This window comes from Pleuronectes platessa, chromosome 21, assembly GCF_947347685.1.
Source record: "Pleuronectes platessa chromosome 21, fPlePla1.1, whole genome shotgun sequence".
Taxonomy (NCBI): domain Eukaryota; kingdom Metazoa; phylum Chordata; class Actinopteri; order Pleuronectiformes; family Pleuronectidae; genus Pleuronectes; species Pleuronectes platessa.
The window spans coordinates 11,106,349-11,126,045 of record NC_070646.1 but is presented as its reverse complement, the minus strand read 5'-3'; the positions used below and the strand labels follow the sequence as shown (position 1 = coordinate 11,126,045).

At 42.4% G+C, this 19,697-nt stretch overlaps 2 protein-coding genes across 5 annotated transcripts in view; one reads left to right on the top strand and one right to left on the bottom strand.

Moving 5' to 3' along the window:
• LOC128426322 (myoferlin) overlaps positions 1-15,080 on the top strand; it is a 27,546-nt gene extending 12,466 nt beyond the window's left edge. For 2 of the 4 annotated variants that reach the window (XM_053413152.1, XM_053413150.1), the window contains 36 exons: positions 231-344; positions 546-723; positions 799-923; positions 1,098-1,207; positions 1,395-1,587; positions 2,228-2,383; positions 2,536-2,667; positions 2,825-2,988; positions 4,326-4,440; positions 4,801-4,903; positions 5,419-5,561; positions 6,502-6,672; positions 6,980-7,073; positions 7,208-7,285; positions 7,387-7,568; positions 7,676-7,834; positions 8,103-8,204; positions 8,282-8,443; positions 8,566-8,731; positions 8,810-8,886; positions 9,999-10,010; positions 10,107-10,205; positions 10,304-10,432; positions 10,954-11,109; positions 11,209-11,300; positions 11,417-11,587; positions 11,689-11,837; positions 12,020-12,159; positions 12,265-12,353; positions 12,438-12,533; positions 12,738-12,879; positions 13,089-13,188; positions 13,265-13,458; positions 13,809-13,918; positions 14,090-14,237; positions 14,373-15,080. In XM_053413152.1, coding sequence (XP_053269127.1) covers positions 231-344; positions 546-723; positions 799-923; positions 1,098-1,207; positions 1,395-1,587; positions 2,228-2,383; positions 2,536-2,667; positions 2,825-2,988; positions 4,326-4,440; positions 4,801-4,903; positions 5,419-5,561; positions 6,502-6,672; positions 6,980-7,073; positions 7,208-7,285; positions 7,387-7,568; positions 7,676-7,834; positions 8,103-8,204; positions 8,282-8,443; positions 8,566-8,731; positions 8,810-8,886; positions 9,999-10,010; positions 10,107-10,205; positions 10,304-10,432; positions 10,954-11,109; positions 11,209-11,300; positions 11,417-11,587; positions 11,689-11,837; positions 12,020-12,159; positions 12,265-12,353; positions 12,438-12,533; positions 12,738-12,879; positions 13,089-13,188; positions 13,265-13,458; positions 13,809-13,918; positions 14,090-14,237; positions 14,373-14,411 — 4,590 coding nt within the window. In that variant the 3' untranslated portion in view covers positions 14,412-15,080. Of the gene's footprint in view, positions 1-230; positions 345-545; positions 724-798; positions 924-1,097; positions 1,208-1,394; positions 1,588-2,227; positions 2,384-2,535; positions 2,668-2,824; positions 2,989-4,325; positions 4,441-4,800; positions 4,904-5,418; positions 5,562-6,501; positions 6,673-6,979; positions 7,074-7,207; positions 7,286-7,386; positions 7,569-7,675; positions 7,835-8,102; positions 8,205-8,281; positions 8,444-8,565; positions 8,732-8,809; positions 8,887-9,054; positions 9,112-9,998; positions 10,011-10,106; positions 10,206-10,303; positions 10,433-10,953; positions 11,110-11,208; positions 11,301-11,416; positions 11,588-11,688; positions 11,838-12,019; positions 12,160-12,264; positions 12,354-12,437; positions 12,534-12,737; positions 12,880-13,088; positions 13,189-13,264; positions 13,459-13,808; positions 13,919-14,089; positions 14,238-14,372 lie in introns of all 4 variants that reach the window. The other 2 variants (XM_053413149.1, XM_053413151.1) reach the window with 2 other exon arrangements.
• Positions 15,074-19,697, bottom strand: aarsd1 (alanyl-tRNA synthetase domain containing 1). Its single transcript, XM_053413167.1, has 12 exons — positions 19,568-19,697; positions 18,647-18,775; positions 18,305-18,464; positions 18,168-18,225; positions 17,925-18,081; positions 17,684-17,800; positions 17,210-17,340; positions 17,047-17,113; positions 16,770-16,861; positions 16,625-16,679; positions 16,438-16,532; positions 15,074-16,015 (listed from the first exon to the last, which is right to left on the bottom strand). The coding sequence occupies exons 1-12, from the start codon at positions 19,604-19,606 to the stop codon at positions 15,877-15,879; spliced, it is 1,239 nt and encodes a 412-aa protein (XP_053269142.1). The 5' UTR covers positions 19,607-19,697; the 3' UTR covers positions 15,074-15,876.

The following is a 19,697-nucleotide window of genomic DNA, read 5'->3' as shown; positions in this document are numbered from 1 at the left end:
ATACGCTTGCGGTGAATTCTCCCTAAGATTTCCTGCCGTATTCTCACATGGGAGGGTTTTACTAGGGGGCTGGCAAAAGAGCCTCTGTAGAATGAGAAAAGTCCAGAGCGACTGACTTGGACATTCCCGCTGTCAATTACAGCCCCGTGCAAAACCCAGGGGAGCATCCAGAGTTCAGTGCCTGTATGATACACCTACCTAATATCTGATATCATTGTGTCAATGCACAGGGGGAAGGAGTGGCGTTCAGGGGCAGGATCCTGGTGGAGCTGTCCACGAAGCTGGAGGGAAAAGAAGACAAAGCGGTCGACAGCATCCACAGTGATGACATCCTGGTGTCACAGGTACCTCAGCTGTTTATCCACTGAGTGAAAACTGACAAGTGTGGTGGAGGTGTGATGAGACGTGAAGTCGAGACATGGGATGAGTGGATGTGGTCGGGCTTATGCTCCGAAAAATCCTCCGTAGATGGCGTGATGCATTCAAATATTGTCTACTTCTCCTTCTCTTTGCTTCCTCGTTTTCTTTTTTCCCCTTTGCATCAGAAATACCAGAGAAGGAGGAAGTACTGTCTGTGTGCAGTCTTCCACAGCGCTTCCATGATTCGGGAACCCGGAGAGCCAATCCAGTTTGAGGTCAGCATCGGCAACTACGGCAACAAACTGGACACCACCTGCAAACCACTGGCCTCCACCACTCAGTTTAGCTGTGCTGTGTTTGATGGTGAGGGACGAAGCTATATTTCGTACTTAAAAAATAAGGAAGAGGATTTCTTGAGTGATGTGCATTTGCTTTCAGGTAACCACTACTATTACCTGCCCTGGGCCAACACAAAGCCAGTGGTGGTGGTTACTTCATTCTGGGAGGACATCAGCCACCGCCTGGACACTGTCAACATCATCCTCTACATCGCTCACCGGCTGGTATGACTCATGAGCCCCTGTAATCCTAACCCAAACTTTGACTTCGCGGTCGAGTGCTTGCAGGAATGCAGCAATGAAATCATAAACAACTGAACTACAGTTGGTTTCGTGTGTGTACATGTTCCAGCGTGAGTGTGTGGGAGGGTAATCCTCACCCCTATTTTGTTATTTCAGCAATCTAACCTGGAGGCTTTTAAAATTGCCATCTTGGCCAAGATCCCCGACAACCAGCTCGTCGAGGTGTGGCTCAAGTTGCTCACTCAGCTGATTGAAGACCTGGAGAGGTGATCAAAGCATGTGCTGAATAATAAAAAACCGGAGAGTCTGGAAATATGTTTAATTATAGATATTGTGAACCAAAAGATGTTATAAGCAATAATCCCATAAAGATTTTGACTGGGCTTTTATTCGGTGTAATCTCAGTTAATATATTGTTTGAATGTAACGAATTGTTGTCTGATACCCCGACAGTTTCCCGACACCAGAGCTGGAGGGCAGCGCCAACCTGACGTCCCTGGACATCCAAGTCAAGAAGCTGCGAGACAGCGCCCTCACTGCCATGAAGAACGGAGCCAGACGCATGAAGGAAGAGGCCATGGAGATCCGAGAGACCCTGTCTGACATCGAGTCCTGGGCCGACAAACTCAAAATGTTGGCTGAGGAGGTACTAGCACAGCAAGTGTCACTCAATTGTGTTTAGATTTTTCAGCGATACCCAGAGAAAAGGAAAAATGCAAAGTAAGATCACTTCTTTGTCTTGCATTTTTCTCCTACATGGATATAACTGAGCTCATTTTAAGTTCAATACGAGATTTAGACCATTTCCTCATCCCTGTTTAATATAGCTCCTGAGAAATAGTCTTCCACTTGTCTCAGCCTGATCTCATTTAAGATCTTAAAATGCTCCCTCCACAAATCATTCTCTCAAAGACTGTTGAGATCAAATGTAAGATTCAAAAGAAAACACATGAGCCCACACCAGGGTCTTTTCAACCCCCAGACCCCCCCTAAGGAAAGGTACTACAGACTTTGGACCCTCCTTATCCCCAGAGGGGGGTGGCGCAGACAAAGAATATTCATTTGAGCTAGTTGACAAAATAAAAGATCTACATGCACATGTCACAATTTTACCTTGACCTGCTGCGACTGATGCTGTCCCTAATCACTTTATGGGGGCACAGAAAATAAGACAGGCTATACATATTTTTATTTGCATGGTTTTATTTTAAGTTGAACTATTTTTTTTAATATATTTAGCATTATGCTGCGTTTCATTCACATGTTCTTCTTCTAACCATGTGCAGCCCCAGAACAGCATGCCTGACATAATCATCTGGATGCTCCGCGGGGAGAAGAGAGTGGCCTACAGCCGCATCCCCGCTCATCAAATCCTTTACTCCACGTACAGCGAGCAGGCCTGTGGTCGACACTGTGGCAAAACACAGACCATCTTCTTAAAGGTACACATCTGCATCAAGGAAATATCAACATAACTGACATAGTAATGAGTCGCATTAGATGTTTTTTCAAAGCATGAAAGATACGACACCAGATTTTTGTTTGTCTGAAACTATAATGCTACTATGATTGAACTTCTTCCTCTCCCCCTCAGTACCCCATGGACAAGGACAAGGGCTTGAAGGTGCCCGTTGTGATCAGAGCCAACATGTGGTTGGGTCTGTCTGCTCATGAGAAAAAGTTCAACTCCTTCTCTGAGGGAACGTTCAGCGTGTTTGCCGAGTTGGTGCGTGACTTTTAAAAACGCAACTGTCAAAGCAGAGCATGAGTTTGATTTGTGAATATATTATGTATGTGTTTCACTTGTTAAAGTTCTTGTTCCCGATAATTGTCGGCTGAGTGAAATCAGGATCCAAATGTTTTATTATTTGCTTTTACTACAGTACGAGAACCAGGCCCAGGTGTTTGGGAACTGGGGGACCACAGGCCTGGTGGGACGCCACAAATATTCAGACGTAACTGGCAAACTAAAGCTGAAGCAGGAGTACTTCATGCCCCCTAGTGGATGGGAGTGGGAGGCCGATTGGTTGATTGACCCAGAGAAAGCGTGAGTATAATTTGGAAATTACAGTTTGACCTCTCACTGCTCTTCTCTGACCCCAAACGATGAGCTTGTGATTTGATGTCACGCGTCTAAAAGTAATTGTCTCAATGGAAGCTTCGCTGCTGGTGATTATATTTGAAAATAGGTTTTTCCCCCTGCTGAATACACACATTCTTTTGGACTGTGTAAACTACTGTGCTGTTTACATTCCTCTCATACCATTAAAATGATTTTAACGAGAAAGTCCCAGAGTGTGTTAGTGAGCTGGAAGTTTAATCTACTTCCTCAACTCAAGAACAACCACACTCTGCTCTCTGATCTCTACCCCTTATTTACGTTTGGATAAATAGTTCAATTTTTTTAGTGTATTATTTATATCATCATCTGTATGCAAGATCTTCACATGACTTGATCTTGGTACATAGAACCCTAACAAATGCAGATTCCTTCACAGTGAGCACGAAAGGACAATTTTCTAATTTATTGTTATTGGTCACTGTATAATATATCTAAACCATTACATATAATGAAAAGTAAAATAGCCTGTGTGGAGCATGGAGAGGAACACCCACTTATTAAAGCTGCAGCTTGTTCTTAATAAAACATTTCAGAAGGATTCCTCCCAACATGTAAACAGTCCCTGTTAAAACACACCAGCCCCTCCCTCTGACACTACACTTACTTCATTTATCAAAGCGGCCGTCTGCATTAGTGTACCAGGCTGCTGGTTTTGAATGCCAACACACTAACGAGAACACAAGAACGCCTTGAGGGATTGTCTTTAATTTTGGTACGCAATGTCTCAGGAACCCATTAAGATAATCCTTTCAAATTTGGCACAAATGTTCACTTTAGCTTCTTTCAGACGTGCACTGGACTCAGCAGCCCCTCTGTATTTTCCCCGGAGGAGGTGCATGTGTGGACGTAAATGTTCAAGTGAGACCCTCCAATTTCTACAGACTTTATCTGCCTGGCCTCCTTGTATAAAGTGATCTTTATACATGATTACGTGATCTACGCAGCAGAGTTAAGACATCACTTCATGCCTCTGCCTGCTGCACCAGGCAGCTCCACCTCTTGCCTTTTTATAATGCGGAGGATTTTATGCGGGAGGTCACGTCTGAAAAAGGCTTTAGATTCACATATCTACTGATTAGATTTGGATAAAAGGTCAATTCTCCTCACAAAACATGTTTTTGGCCTCTTGAACATATCTCAAGTAGCAGTGGTTGGTTGTACACCCACAGGGCAGTAGTTCTAGTTGATACCACTGACCAGTGCCAAAGTTTGCTTCCTGTGCCCAAGTATTTTTTTAATATACATTTTACATCTTGTTTCAGTTTGCTAACAGAGGCAGATGCAGGACACACTGAATTCATGGATGAGGTATTCCAAAATGAAGCTCGCTACCCTGGCAGAGAGTGGAAGCCTGCCTCTGAGCCCTACACCGATGTGGTGAGAGCGGCACACTCGTATTCAAATAATGTGCTGGGTGGATCTAAATGTCACAGACTCGTACACACAGTTAATCTTTTTCTGTGTCACTGTGACACACACACAAACAAATATATGTATGAATATAAATAAAATACATCTCGCACAGCATGCATTATTTTCTTAGACAGACACACTCAGCGCACAACTATCTCCATTGTTGAAATATTTATCCCCTTGTTCACTCCTCCCAACGTCATTAATGGAATAGTACGTGGATATCTATACTAACATAGGAGTGGTAAAATTATGAAATTTAAAAAAAGTTCACCAATGAAAAAAATGTATGTGTACAGCTAACAGAAATGTTGTGTGGTGCAGAATGGAGAAAAGAGCCGTAACCCTGCAGAGTTTGAACTGCCTTCAGGTTGGATGTGGGAAGACGCATGGACTGTGGATGAGAACAGAGCTGTGGATGATGAAGGTGCAGATATACACTGTTTTAAAGGTTCAGTGTGTAGAATCTAGTGACATCTAGTGGTGAAGTCGCATGTTGCAGCTTAATAACCCTCCCCTCACCCTCCCCTTGAGAGAGAACCTGCGGTAGCCTTCAGTTTTCATAAAACCTCAAAGGTGTTTAGTTTTTCCAGTCTGTCTACTGTAAAAAAAGTTAGGGGTAAAGAAAACTAAAGTTCTGACATTTTTAGATGATTGCATGCTAGTGAAAACATCACTAGGGTTATTTTATATTCAATTTCTGCTAATAGATAAAAGTTGTTCTATTCAGCTGTTCACCCTCAAGTGTATGAAGTAAATTTGAATGGGCAACATGGGATTGAAATGTCTGATGTTTGTCTTGGTTTTCCTGGGCTCTGAGTTATTATAGCCTCCTTGTCAGATCTTGGATATGTGATTTGTGATTTAAAAAATGAGGTCTGTATATTCAATTAAATTAAAGAATGGAAACTAATTGTGTGTTTGTGTGCATGGACACTTCAGGCTGGGAGTACGGAGTGACCATTCCCCCACACGACAAGCCTCTGTCCTGGGTGCCGACGGAGAAGGTGTACCACGTCCACCGCAGGCGACGGCTGGTCAGGGAACGCAAGAGAGCTGCACTGACAGCAGGAGCTCCTGCAGAGGTCAGTAAAGGACAGTTAGGGCAGAACTCTGTGATGTAGCACCATTCAAGGTCTGACGTAATGACGAGGTCTTTTCAAACAAGATTCTGTTTTTTAATGACAAATGATTATGTTATAGAGCAGGGGTCTTCAACGTTTTTCAGGCCAAGGACCCCCAAACTGGTGGAGAGATGGAGCAGGGACCCCCTACTATATATTGTATACAATTGTGTTTTATATTAAACTGGGCCTAGTGCCATATATAAACATAGCTACCCTGTTATTGTGCATTCAATACTAAGCTATTCAAATATAACACAGGCTCATATAGTCATGTTTTTAATTTAAACATGTGCACGGTACAGGGTGGCCATGCCACTGCCATTTATAAACATACATCTTGCATACAACACTGAGCTATTAAAGTAATTCACAGATTCATGTTTTTATTTTAAACATACATGTAGAAGAGACAGTGAATCCTCAAGCCATCTGTGGATGGCACACATACTCCAACATTAGTGAAATGTCAGACCCTGATGGGTAGCTCACAACTTATCTAACCTTGGACAGACAGAGGTTGTCAGGCAGAGAGTCAAATCAGACTCTCAATATGTTGGATGCATGTTTATGTGTATTTAAAGAAATTTAAATATGTGGAAAAAAATTGGTTTGAAAATAATTAAAAAATTATAAAAAATTAAAAAAATGGTCTAATCAACCAAACATTTTGCGACCCCCTGCAGTACCTCCGCGGACCCCCTAGGGGTCGCGGGTCCCTGTTGAAGACCTCTGTTATAGAGATTGATAGACACCACATACTGTATATATAAAGATGGACGCCTTGACATGATATCCAGGTGTCTCTGCCATCAATTTATTTTACAGTACGTGTTTATTATGATTCTATTAGATTCTCATGAAAAAAGTGTTTGAGCTTCATGTTTATCTGTAAACACAGAAACCGGATCAGGGTGACCCAGAGGGATGGGAATTCTCTTCCCTGATTGGCTGGAAGTTCCACAGGAATGAGCGTTCATCGGACACGTTCCGTCGAAGGCGATGGAGGCGCAAGATGGGACCAGAGGACCGGCTCGGAGCATCTGCCATCTTTCAACTGGAAGGTGCACTGGTGAGTAAAGAAAGGGGGGGGGAAATGATGTGGACGACAGCTGATTTCACACGGATAGAGACACTGATGAGGAATGGACAGAATTCAGAGTGGCATGAGTATCGATCCTTGAATAAATAAGAAGTGATGACATGAAAGCATAAACTAGATCTGATGTCAGTGAGTCAGTTGATATTTTCAAATATTTACTCATGTATTAAACTCTAATCCTTGGTGCCATGGTGTGTTTTTATTTTACTGTGTATTGTGTGTGTGTGAGTCATGTACATGTAGAACTTCTGAGACATCTGCTTGTTTTACTGTGCAGGGTGTTGATACAGAGGAGAAGGAGAAAGACTCCAAAGTAGATGCCTCAAAGCTGTTTGGTGCAAACACGCCTACTGTATCCTGCTCCTTTGATAGTGAGTGATGCAAATACCGGTGAACATACAAATCAACATGCTCTAGCATACGTACTTAGGAATATATTGTAAACACAGACAACACACATGTACATGTCCATTTATCTTATAAAAAATGTTCCCCCCCACTATAGGGTCATACATGTACCATCTGCGTGTCTACATCTATCAGGCACGGAATATGACATCTATGGACAAGGACAGTTTTTCGGGTAAGATTGTAATTGGATAATAATAAATAGATGGATATAATTGCCAGGTGTTTAACAACTCTGGATTCAGGAAGATTAAACCATCGATTTTTTAACCACAGATCCGTATGCGCATGTCTCCTTCCTGCACGTCAGTAAGACGACTGAGAAGCTGCGATCGACGCTGAACCCAACCTGGGATCAAACTCTGATTTTCAGTGATGTGGAAATTTATGGAGACCCTCAGAACGTTGTTCAGTGCCCCCCAGATGTCGTAGTGGAGTTCTACGACCAAGATCAAGTGGTAGGTCATGGATGTTTCTCTAGTTTTAACTCAGCACTCCTCATTCTTATAATCTTGGACGTTATAGCTAAGTTATAACTGTTATAATCATGTTATTCTTCGTGTAGGGGAAGGACGAGATGCTTGGCCGCACTGTTTGTGTCCCAATGGTGAAGCTGGTTCCAGGGATGGATCAGAAACCTAGACTCCTGTGGCATCCCATCACTAACAAGGGTCAAAGGGCAGGGGAGGCACTGCTGGCTGCTGAACTCATCCTTAAAGACAAGGTTTGCAATAAAAGTAATTCAGAATGGGTTATTTTACAGTATTTAACACAAAACAACTCTACTTATTTACTTAAATAATGAAGCATTGCATTGTTTTTAGTTTTTAATATCCGGTCAATTATCTTATGATAAAATTGTAGATTACTTTAGTTTTGAGGGATTGGGTTTATCTTCACAGGCTCATAGTTTCCCTTCCAGTGTGATTAAACTTGAATTTATGAGATCAAAATTAAAAACATAAGGTCAATCCATTGTTTTGTCTCTGTAGTCAAGCGAGGCAGATCTTCCTCTGGCTCCCCCAAAGAGAGCAGAGAACATCTACATGGTTCCACAGGGCATCCGGCCCGTGGTGCAGCTCACCGCCTTGGAGGTAATACACAACCTCAAATGCTGTTTCCCTGAACTGATACATGTAATGGCCCTAAATCCTGCTGTGTATCTGATCAGATTCTGGCTTGGGGCCTGAGGAACATGAAATCTTACCAGATGGCCTCAGTGACATCACCCAGCCTGGTGGTGGAGTGTGGGGGGCAGAGGGTGGAGTCAGCCGTCATCAAGAACATGAAAAAGAGCCCCAACTTCCCCAGCTCGGTTCTCTTCATCAAAGTGGTAAATCCAGGGTTTCACAAGCTACAGGGTGTGTCTGTGGGGATTTAGCAAATAAATCCCAAGGATAAAAAAACTCTATTCTGTTTTTCTCTCCTGACATTTTCTCCAATTGCTCTTTCCAGCTCCTGCCAAAGGATGAGATGTACACTCCTCCCATTGTCCTGAAGGTGATCGATCACCGTCCATTTGGCAGGAAGCCGGTGGTTGGTCAGTGCACCATCGGTTCTCTGGAGGAGTTCAGATGTGACCCAAACATCATCACTGCAGAAGGAGCTATGTCTTCCAAAAGTAAGGAAGCATTCCAAAAAAAAGACAAACGCCTCTGAGAGAAGATGACTTGCTCTAATGTCCTTTTATCATCGACAGTGTCCCTGATGAAGGCTTCTACTCGCAAACATCTCTCAATTAACATGGGCGAGAATAGACCGCTGCTAGAAGCTCAGGTAAACTCCACCTCCTTCTACCACAACCGATCGCTGATGCCTTGTGCTGATTTTTACAAGTAACTTTGTTTTTAACCCTTTCCAAAAAAACTAAAATCATCAGTTAACTAGCTCTAAAATTTGACTATGAAATTTTGCAGTCAAATTTAAACTGTATCACTCTTACAGTTCATGTACAGCATGTCTGCTGCTGTCAACAAAATGGCTTCTCCTACCTCCCACTTTGTATGTATGATTACCTATTATAGCTTTCTAATTCACGTGGCTGGGTACCAATGACACCGGCAGGCTGAGATCACCTAATCCACACCGCTGCAGCAAGCCACGTATGCCCCCTGATAATGACTCGATGTTGTTATGTGGGAATCGTCGAAATAACTGAAATTGTACTTAATTGTCACTAATTGAATGAGCACATTTTAATGATCAAAGCAGGGGCGTAACATGGCATGTCACACACATTTTTTTGTTATTTACCGTGGTCTTAAGGCTTTGTAACATTCACAAGAAAAAACGATGTTACACACAGGAGGAAAGAAACTGAAAGGGCATCAGTGTTTCCCACAGATTTAATTCAATCTATGGCACTAACAGATTCATAGTGAGAGATACACAGTCTTAAGAGTGGCAGACTGGTTTGTTGTTTTGGCGGCAGATTAAAGTCAACTTTACCAAGTGTCAGACTGGAAATCTGTCAGTGAAGAATTGATGCTATGATATGAGTGACCGGGGGATTCTACTCCTCTTTGTCTGATTTCTTTTACTAAAATTAAAATGGAAAAACTACATTGAGGCCAAATTAAACTCATGACGGGCACGAATACCAGAAAATCCCCACTGCCATGTTGTACTTTAAGGGACAGGTGGTGTTATTCAGTGACCCCTACAGGCCTGGAGGCCTTGACTCAGTTATTCACCATGTTACTCCCTTGTTTTACTTTTTCTTTTTTTTTCAATGTGAAATTACAGCTGTGATCTGCTCTCCAACCTTCACCATAATTCACTGTTTCACTTTCTTGTCAATATTTTCACCTTGAATGTATATTCTGTATAAAGGTGTTATTTTAAAGTGACTTTCTGTTCTGTGTCCAATGCATCTCCTTCCTCCAAAGCTTGAAGAGAAGGTGAGAGTTGACAAGTTATTTCAGATCCTCACACAAAATGCAGGGAATTAAACTAAATTAAATATGAATATTGAACATGAGCAATTCAATCATCAGGAAAAAGAGACAGTCGACTGGTGGAGCAAGTTCTATGCTTCAACTGGAGACGAGGAGAGATGTGAACCGTACATCAAGAAAGGATACGACACCCTCAAAGTAAGTGTAAATAGTGAGCATCACTAAGTGTTGCTTATTGTACAGATGCTCCTTTTCTGTAGTCATTGACCACTTGAACGTGCAATGTCCATTTTCAGGTGTATGAATGTGAACTGGAAGAAGTCCCAGAATTCAGAGGGCTGACAGATTTTTGCAGCACCTTCAAACTGCTGCGGGGGAAGAATGAAAATGGAGACGATGACCCCACAGTGGTCGGAGAGTTAAAGGTAGTTTGGCACCATTCAGAAAGAAAGACTGTTTAAACTAAGGGTCTATTAGTGGATTAAGCGATTTTGGGCATGTCCCAGTGTTGCTATAATTGTTGGTTGCACTTTGTCAATTTATCATGAGTATTTCTCACGGGCGTAACATGTATTAAGCCAATCAGATTGCCCTCTCCCATTCCCTTTTAAAGGCCAGGTGAGCACCCTGACCACACTTCTGTTTAAGACCAACACCAGAATTTATAGTCCATTTACTAGTTAATCAGCACGGCTGCTAAAATGAAAAATTACTGCTGCATCAGACACTTGCATTGTGCTTCGTGCTACTTGGTGCCGGATGCAAGACTGGGCCCTAACACTTGGTTAGATACCCTGCTATAAAAAATTGTGTAAGAAATTAATTTGTAGCCGATTATTTATAATAATAATATTAATTATCCACCTGAGAGAAATCCAGTTCTTCAAATTTACAAAGCCGTAAAACTCAAGTCAATCTTCTTTGTGTGTTTTCCTTGTCCCCACAGGGTTCATTCAAGATGTATCCTCTGTCAGACGACCCAGGTGTCACTGCTCCAATCCGACAGTTCCGAGAGCTGCCAGACAGTGGACCCCAGGAGTGTCTGGTCAGGCTTTATGTGGTCCAGGCCATAGACCTGCAGCCAAAAGACAATAACGGCAGAGTGAGAATGAATCTATATGTTACCAGTGATAAAAGTCAACACACATCAACACACCAGTCTCCACCTGCTGCTTTAACTTGTCGTCCCTCTTGTGTTCAGTGTGATCCATACATGAAGATAACACTGGGAAAGAACACGATTGACGACAGAGACCATTACTTACCCAACACCATCGACCCTGTGTTTGGAAGGTGCATGTTAGGGATGAACAATGTTAAACAGCGTTGAAATAATAGAGATGATATCAAATTGAAGTCTGTTCAACCTTCTCACTTGTCAAACCCTTTATTTTGTGGGTTTGGTTTAGGATGTTTGAGATGACCTGTTTCCTGCCCCAGGACAAGGACCTGAAGATCTGCGTCTATGACTATGATCTCCTCTCCCGTGACGAGAAGGTCGGCGAGACGGTGATTGACCTGGAGAATCGCTTCCTGTCCAGATACAACTCCTACTGCGGCCTGCCACAAACATACTGCACGTAAGAAACTCCAGGGGCCAGGGGGATATTAAGGCTGAGGAAGAAAACAGAAGGTCAGTCATGATCAGTCTCTTATGGAAGTATCTCTGTTGCCGTCTTAGTTCTGGCATTAACCAGTGGCGGGACCAGCTGAAGCCGTCTCAGATCCTGGAGAACCTGGCGCGTCTCAAGGGCCTGTCCAAACCCAGGACTGAAGACAACGGCAACTCGCTGACCTTCAACGGCAAAGACTACACACTGGCTCAGTTTGGTAATGTCAAAGAATAAAATGGATTTGATGCTTATCTTGATTGCACTGCACTACAGGGCATTAAAACCACGCTACTGCAATCTTAATGTGCTGACTGGTTTGTTGAATCATTTCCTCTCATCTGCTTTGACGGGTATAATCTACTGTAAATCTAATGAAGGTGTAAATCTCATCACGTCCAGAGAACAACAAGGAAGTCCACCAATACTTGGGTCCACCGCGAGAACGACTCTGTCTGCACGTGCTCAGAACGCTGGGAGTCGTCCCCGAGCATGTGGAGACCCGGACCCTTTACAGCACCTTTCAGCCGACTATCTCGCAGGTTCAGTGTCCCAGCTAACACACACTGTATCTGCACAGCGCACGTCCACCTGCCTAAACTGTTGATGCCGCTATTATGAGTAACACGCATGTTGTGTTGTTGTAGGGAAAGCTTCAGATGTGGGTGGATGTCTTCCCCAAAAGCATCGGCATCCCTGGTCCTCCGTTTGACATCACACCCCGCAAGCCCAAGAGGTGAGTGCTGTGCAGCTCTGAGGTACGTGGTCACTGGTCCCAGCAGATTCCAGACGACTAACATCCACTGTGTGTGACGTTCAGGTATTTCCTGCGCGCTGTCATCTGGAACACCACCGACGTGACTTTAGATGAGACCAGCATCACCGGAGAACACATGAGCGACATCTATGTCAAAGGGTGTGTTTGATTATTCATCATATTATCTTTACACGTAAAGTTGACATGTTCTGAAAGTTTGTCTTACAGTTAACTCCGGTGTTAAACTGTTTCTGCTTTTTATATTGATTATACTTATATATTGGTGAGTTTTGAGGTAAAACTGTAGTGGAAGGTTACTGTGGAAGTGGACAGGGGAAATGACCTGTTGTTCCCTTGTCCCAGCTGGATGCCAGGCATGGAGGACGACAAGCAGAAGACTGATGTCCACTACAGGTCTCTGGACGGGGACGGTAACTTTAACTGGAGGTTCATCTTCGCCTTTGAGTATCTGCCTGCTGAACAACTCTGCCTCGTGTCCCAGAAGGTGAGGCTCTTCTGAACTATTGACCATTTTTAGATTGAACTACAAGGCCCAACAGTCCTCTTATATTCAGTCTAGCTAAACACTCACATTTTTTCCCCGGGAAATCTGTACTTGAAAATATCCCTCACATAGGTAAAAATAAAGTATCAGTTGTATCTGTATTGCTGAAATGAATCATCTAAAACCTGTGTTCACATGTTTTTCAACAGGAGAACTTCTGGAGTCTTGACAAAACAGAGTTCAGGATTCCTCCCAAGATAATCGTTCAAATATGGGATAACGACAAATTCTCATTGGATGATTACCTCGGTAAGATACTACATTAAGGGTGCATTTACCTGGAGACATTACAAAAACCTGACCACATAATACTCTGTGATCCCAGGCACTGTGGAGCTGGATTTGCGCGACCTGGTTCCTCCTGCGAAGACGCCACAGAAGTGCTCTCTGGAGATGATGGACGATCAGGACATCGGACACCCCCGCAAGCCGGAGAACGCCAAGTCTCTGTTTGCGCAGAAGTCGGTGCAAGGCTGGTGGCCCTGCTCCATTGAACAGGATGGAAAGAAGGTGCTGGGTGTAAGTATGAATACAAAGAACAACCCACAGATTGCTTTTTTTTCATTTGTTTTTTTTAAAGGAAAATATCTTCCAAACCGAAACTGTTGAGCAAAGGAATGAGCAATAACTGGTTTGGATCACGAGGAAATTCAGTCTTAGATTTTATTTGTGGCGAGAACTTTGAAATGACATCACAGACACTGTTGATTTAAAAAAAAAAAATCTGGAATAAGGACGTAACTCTGCCCCAAATCCTCATTTTCATATTCATTAATTCTAAGTCTAATTTACCCTATGAAGCCTGGTGTTTCAGACGACCTCATTTCTATTAGTGTTGTTGTGTCATGCTTATTTATCTGTGTTTGTAGGGTAAAGTGGAGATGACACTGGAAATCGTACCAGAAGCAGATGCCGATGAGAAACCTGCGGCCAAAGGCAGAGACGAACCCAACATGAACCCAAAACTGGATCCTCCCAAGTAAGAACTTGGTAGAATGAATGTGAACCAAAAGTTTTGGCTCCTGAGGAAAAACTGTGGCAGGAAAATGTTGACTGTGAAGAGGAGTAATGGAAAACATTGTGCAGATTGGTTCTGTAAAAAAGTTCTCTCTCCGGACTCTAATGCCTCTTTCCGGCTGTCATTCTCCAGACGCCCAGAGACCTCCTTCTTCTGGTTCACCAACCCATGTAAGACCATGAAGTTCATCATCTGGAGACGGTTCAGGTGCCTTTTCATCGGCCTCCTCATCCTCATCATAGTGATTCTCTTCCTCGCCATCCTGTTGTACTCATTGCCGGTAAGGACAGGCATTGCTCATATATTCTGAAATCATGAGGGCACTTTTCTGAACGCTGCAAGGTTTGTGTGGCAGAGGATAATTGTGCGGTTGTGGCGTGTGCTGGTTTGATTGCTTCTTTTTTCCCTTTTTCAGAACTACATCTCGATGAAGATAGTGAAGCCGTACGCATAGATTTACTGTGGAGGAGGAGCAGGAGCTGAAAAGGACGAATCGGAATGACTCCAGGATCCCATTGAGCACAGTTACAAAACACCTCCATATCTTTTTAGTTTTTTATGCCTTAAGTGTTTTGTTAATGGGGAAGGGGGTGCTTGCACGTTTGCACTGTTTCACTATTAGATCTACAGATTTTACCGTAAACTCTTTGTCTACACCGCTTTACTGTGACATATTTGTATGACCGAAGGAACTGGACATCTATGATTTGTTTCTAAACCACTGCTTTAAGGGCACTCTCTCACAAAATTGATCTTCCGCTACACTGTAATGCAATCTAGTACAACAGTCCTGTCATAAATTACAATTTAAAAAATGTAAACACACTGTGTGCAACAAGTAGTTGATTCAACAGTTTTTATTGGTATTCGACTGTAAATTTTTACTGGGTTGCACAATAAAATAAGAGGTTTCTATTATTAATGCACAATGTTTGTACATGAGGTGACAACTAATGATAATTTCACCGCTTTATTGTTCTATTAGACAGCATTACAGTGTACCAGGGTGCACAGGGTGTACCATCTTTGTCTCTCAATGTAATCTTGCCAAAGATTTTTATTAGCAACAATTATGTCAAATGTGTATCTTCTGTTTGTTAAATAATATACAAAATATTCATCAGGTGTCTGTATTTATTTATCCATGAGGAAAGTACATTTGTGTGTCAAACAGCAGTGTGAGGAGCAGGATTTTACATTATCTTTTAAATTGCAGATTGTGATGCCCTTGAGCATGGCAGTTAAAAGTAAATTCACCTCCAACATGTAGTAGTTAACCTGAATGGGGGAAAAAAAACTCCAATTGTATTTTCTGTGATTAGACTTTTAATTGAACGGTGAGGTTTCAAATGAATATTGAAAGCAAATTACATTAAACGTTCAGATATGTAAGGCACGTGTTGTACCAAAGTCCCAGAAAATGTATATAGGGTATACAAGAGGCATGACGTAAAATACTGCTGTGGAAAATCACGTGTTTACAACATGGCTACAACGATATCACCAAAAGCTCTCAAATCTCATCTTTCCAAGTTGAATTCTTTGTTGGTGTCTTCTACATGTATGGCTCCTATTTTTCATCCTGAGATATTTGTATTCTTGTTTCACGTCCGTCACTACTGGGAAACAACAAGCCCAGCTTGCTATCAATTTAGAAATATTCCCTTTGTATTCTCAAATGGATTTTACCAGGTGGGGCTGCTAGGAGAGTTTCTGGAAAATGTCCAGAACAATTGACTCTGACATTTGCGTTCTCACATAGAGCCCCTCTGGAAAATATCTAGATAATTTCAGGAAAACGTCCGGTTTCAGTCACATGGATGATTAATCCCTTACCCATCCTTTCGTATTTATCACAAAATATGAAAATTTAGGACCATCAAGTCAATTTCTTAATTTGTGTTTCCGTATTGTCGGCTTTATTTTTCCTCTGAGGTGTGATGTTTGCAGTTCTGCTGAAGTAAAGCCTCCACCTCTCCTCTCCGAGCCAGACTGTTGACTTTGCCCTGGAAACGTCCGTTCTTGCCTGCCCCCTTCCCTTGGAGCATCTCCAACACCCTGGAGAACACAGCGAAACAGGCATGGTTTTCAGACATTAACTCTGGGAAAATGTATAGAGTATACAAGAGGCATGACGTAAAAATACTGCTGTGGAAAATCACGTGTTTACAGCATAGCGACAACGATGTCACCAAAAGCTCTCAAATCTCATCTTTCCAAGTTGAATTCTTTGTGGGTGCCTTCCTATTGTATTCTCAAATGGATTTTACCAGGGGGGCTGCTAGGAGAGGTTCTGGAAAATGTCCGGAACAATTGATTCTGACATTTGCGTTCTCACATAGAGCCCCTCCGGAAAATATCTAGATAACTTCAGGAAAACGTCCGAGCTTCAGTGCATGTCTAAAAGCAGCGATACAGCACCACCCTACATCATTTGTAGCAGTAGAAAAGCTGAAGAAGTACTTGTTGGTGTCTCTTACCGGGGTCCCATCTCGGCTACTTGTCCACTGGGCCCAGCCAGTAGAAACAAACCTGGTCCCTTTTCTTCTCCAACAGTGAGGAAAACCAAGGTTTCCTGCGAGTAGACGAAAAGAAGGTTAAATAAAACATATTTCACTGCGGAATGTGTGAACACCTAGAACTAAGCAGGACTGGTCATGATCTTACCTCAGTAGTTAGTTCATTGGCAATAATATTCATGAACTCATTGTCCCCCTCCTTCCTATAGAAAGAAAACAAACGTTTTCTCTGTAGTTGTATGAGGACAGTGTATTATGCTGTACATAAAAAACAGCCCTTGTGAATTTCTTACTTGTGCAAGGTGAAGAAGTTTCCTCTTTGGGGGTTGTTTTTAAAATTCTGAGCAATGAGGATGGCCATGTCTCGCAGCAGTGACAGGTTTGTCTGCAAAATAAGAGATGGTTAGAGAGTCGATCTGCCCTGTGATACTGTGTTTGTCTTCTTAAAGGAACCCGCTATAGTTAATGACCTCTTCTGATAATTACAACAACATGAATAACACATGATTGTCATTAAGTTCTCAACCATCAGTATGAGCAGTAAATTAACATTCATGAAGATCCTCTTACTTTCTGTAGCAGCTTTCCAGATTTCTGCAACTTGTCGACCGCCTCAACATGTTCATCAGGTCCGGTCCTGTTGAAAAGTGACAAAAGAATTGTGTCCACTTAAACATCCTGTATCCGTTGGATTATATACTGCTGATATTTATCCTTTACACTTTGAACGTACTTCAGGAGGGAAACCAGTGAGCGCTCTGTGCTGTAGCTTTTCTCAGCGTACTTCAGTACTCGGTTTCCTACCAGGAAGATCAGGTTGGTCTTGTTTTTCTTTCCTTTCTCAGTTCCCAGGAGCTTGATAACCTAAAATACAGATAAAGCAAGTTGAAGCAGATGAGTTAATTATTAAAATGATTATTTTTTTACAAGCTTTACTTTATTCCGTAAACAGAATATATACAGTTAGATAGATTGCACATGAGCCACTGAATTGCACAGTAAAATTAGTAAAGCTGGAGTTTACAAGAAACAGTAATGATATGTCTTATGTGCGTTACAGAGTAAAGGAGAAATGGACAGATACATAGGGAATGAACAAATCAATTAAGGAACAAAAGCTGACAATCGAAACAGCCATCCACATAATAGCAAACAGCACACCATCTAAACTATGGGTTTGTGTATTAGCCTTTGTGTGACGTTTCACCTGTAAGTGGCTGAGGTTAGACACATGTGTCCCACAGCACATGTTGGCATCGATACCCTCGATATCGATGATCCGAATCGGCCCGGCATGGTCCTCTGGCAGCCCGCGACTCCTCACCTTGTTCAAACCAATCACACAACATTTGATGTAAAATCATAGTTCTCATAGATACAGTGTTGAAATAGAATCAAAGATCTTGACCTTTTGGCCTTTGAGTGCAAAATAAGTGCAACACACGTACCTTTTCTACACCGGGGTCGTCTATAGAGAGCAGCTGAACAGTGACAGGGACATGAGCTCTGATCTTCTCATTAACAACTTCCTCCAGAGCCTGGAGCTGCGCAGGCTTTACACAGGGAGTGTCCAGCTCAATGGTGCCTCTCTGACGCCCCAGTTCCCTGAAGAAGAAACACCCAAAGGAGACAAATAAACTCACAGGTCTTAAACATTTACAGGGAAATGGATCTGTGCAGTGGTGAATTACCAGGATGTGGTCTTGAATCCAAACATGGAATCGGCCAATGCTGTGATCACATGTTGACCTGAGAGAAGGAAAGAAGAAGAAGTGAATCTAGTGTCTAAAAGCAGTATATGGTCAGTCCCAGTTTATTGATCCTTTACCTGAGTGTTGCTGCATGTGGTCAAACCTCCTCTCCCAGTCCACCTTCACGTGCACCTCCTTGCTCACCTCCAGGGGGGAGGTCACAAAGTGTACGGCATCTGGTCCCTGTCTCGTCACCCTCAAAACGGGGACATCTCCGATCAGCCCGTGGTCGTCTGGCTGAAGGAAGAAACACCATGAAACACTTCAGAGTAATGTTACACCCTATGACTTTAGGGGTTTTGATAACTTCTGAAACAAGAGATTTCCAAATGAGCCACATTATTATTTTGCTGGTGGCCCGGTCTTCTTATAGAAATCTGAAAAGGTGATAGATATTAAAAATGAAATAACAAGCATACTTGTCCACCTCCCTCAGGAAACAAGATGGTGTCTTGGAGCTTGACGTTGAAGCCCTTGACAGTTTCTTTCTTTCCATTGACTTCTTGCTTTAACTCAGCGGCACAGCAGGAAACGACGGAGGTGTCAAACTACGGGGGAGAAAGGAAATGAAATGAAAACTCACTCCTTGTGGGAGGAGTGGAAATGAACTGTGATGTAATGAGTGGTGTGAACAGAAGTGATTGTGCAGCCTTATGGCCCAGTTTATATACCTATGTTTATAGCTCTTTTATCTGTTTCAAACAGCCATAACATGTACACACTTAACTTTATGTCTCTGGTAATAATTTACCTCATGCGTTTGGGAAATTCTAACGTTTCATGGTCAAAGAAATGGGTTTTTTAGACCACCTCATTATCAATACTGTTGTTTTTTATGTGTGTACGTGTTTAGTAGCAAATGTCTTATATAGTTTATCAGATTCGGGAGCTTCATTGTAATTAACATTATTTACAGTTTTAATATATACTTGTATATAATATAACCTCGTGCACTCGACTGTAAACAATCTAGTCACATTTACTAGTTGTATTTGTATTATGTTATAACAGTACATAATAGTTTTTACACTGAATAGAAATCCCTTTCTTCAGCTGCTCAGCTGAATGTCTTGAGTTTACACTGGATTTAATAACCACTGAATGAACAGATCCGATTCATATGTTTTTACTTCATTACTGACTTAACCTTAAGGTACATTGCAGGGATAAGATCCGTGTAATAGTGAAAGAAGCGTCTGTGGTTTCATCATAACATATCTGTCCAGTTAGCTTCGGTGTTAGCTGGCTGTTTTTAGCCACCACGCTAACTTGGTCTGCAGAGAACTTCCGCCTGATGTTTTCACGTATTGTGAATTTATCTCTGATCGACAGTTCCCTACCTCCTGCAGGTAACAGTCCCGTTGACACTGAAAAGCCATAGTGGGAAGTTTCTGAGTAAAAACTCTGCAGCAGCACGAGTCAGAACGAAACTGAATGTTCAGCTGTCAGGGAGGTACGGGTACTAATATG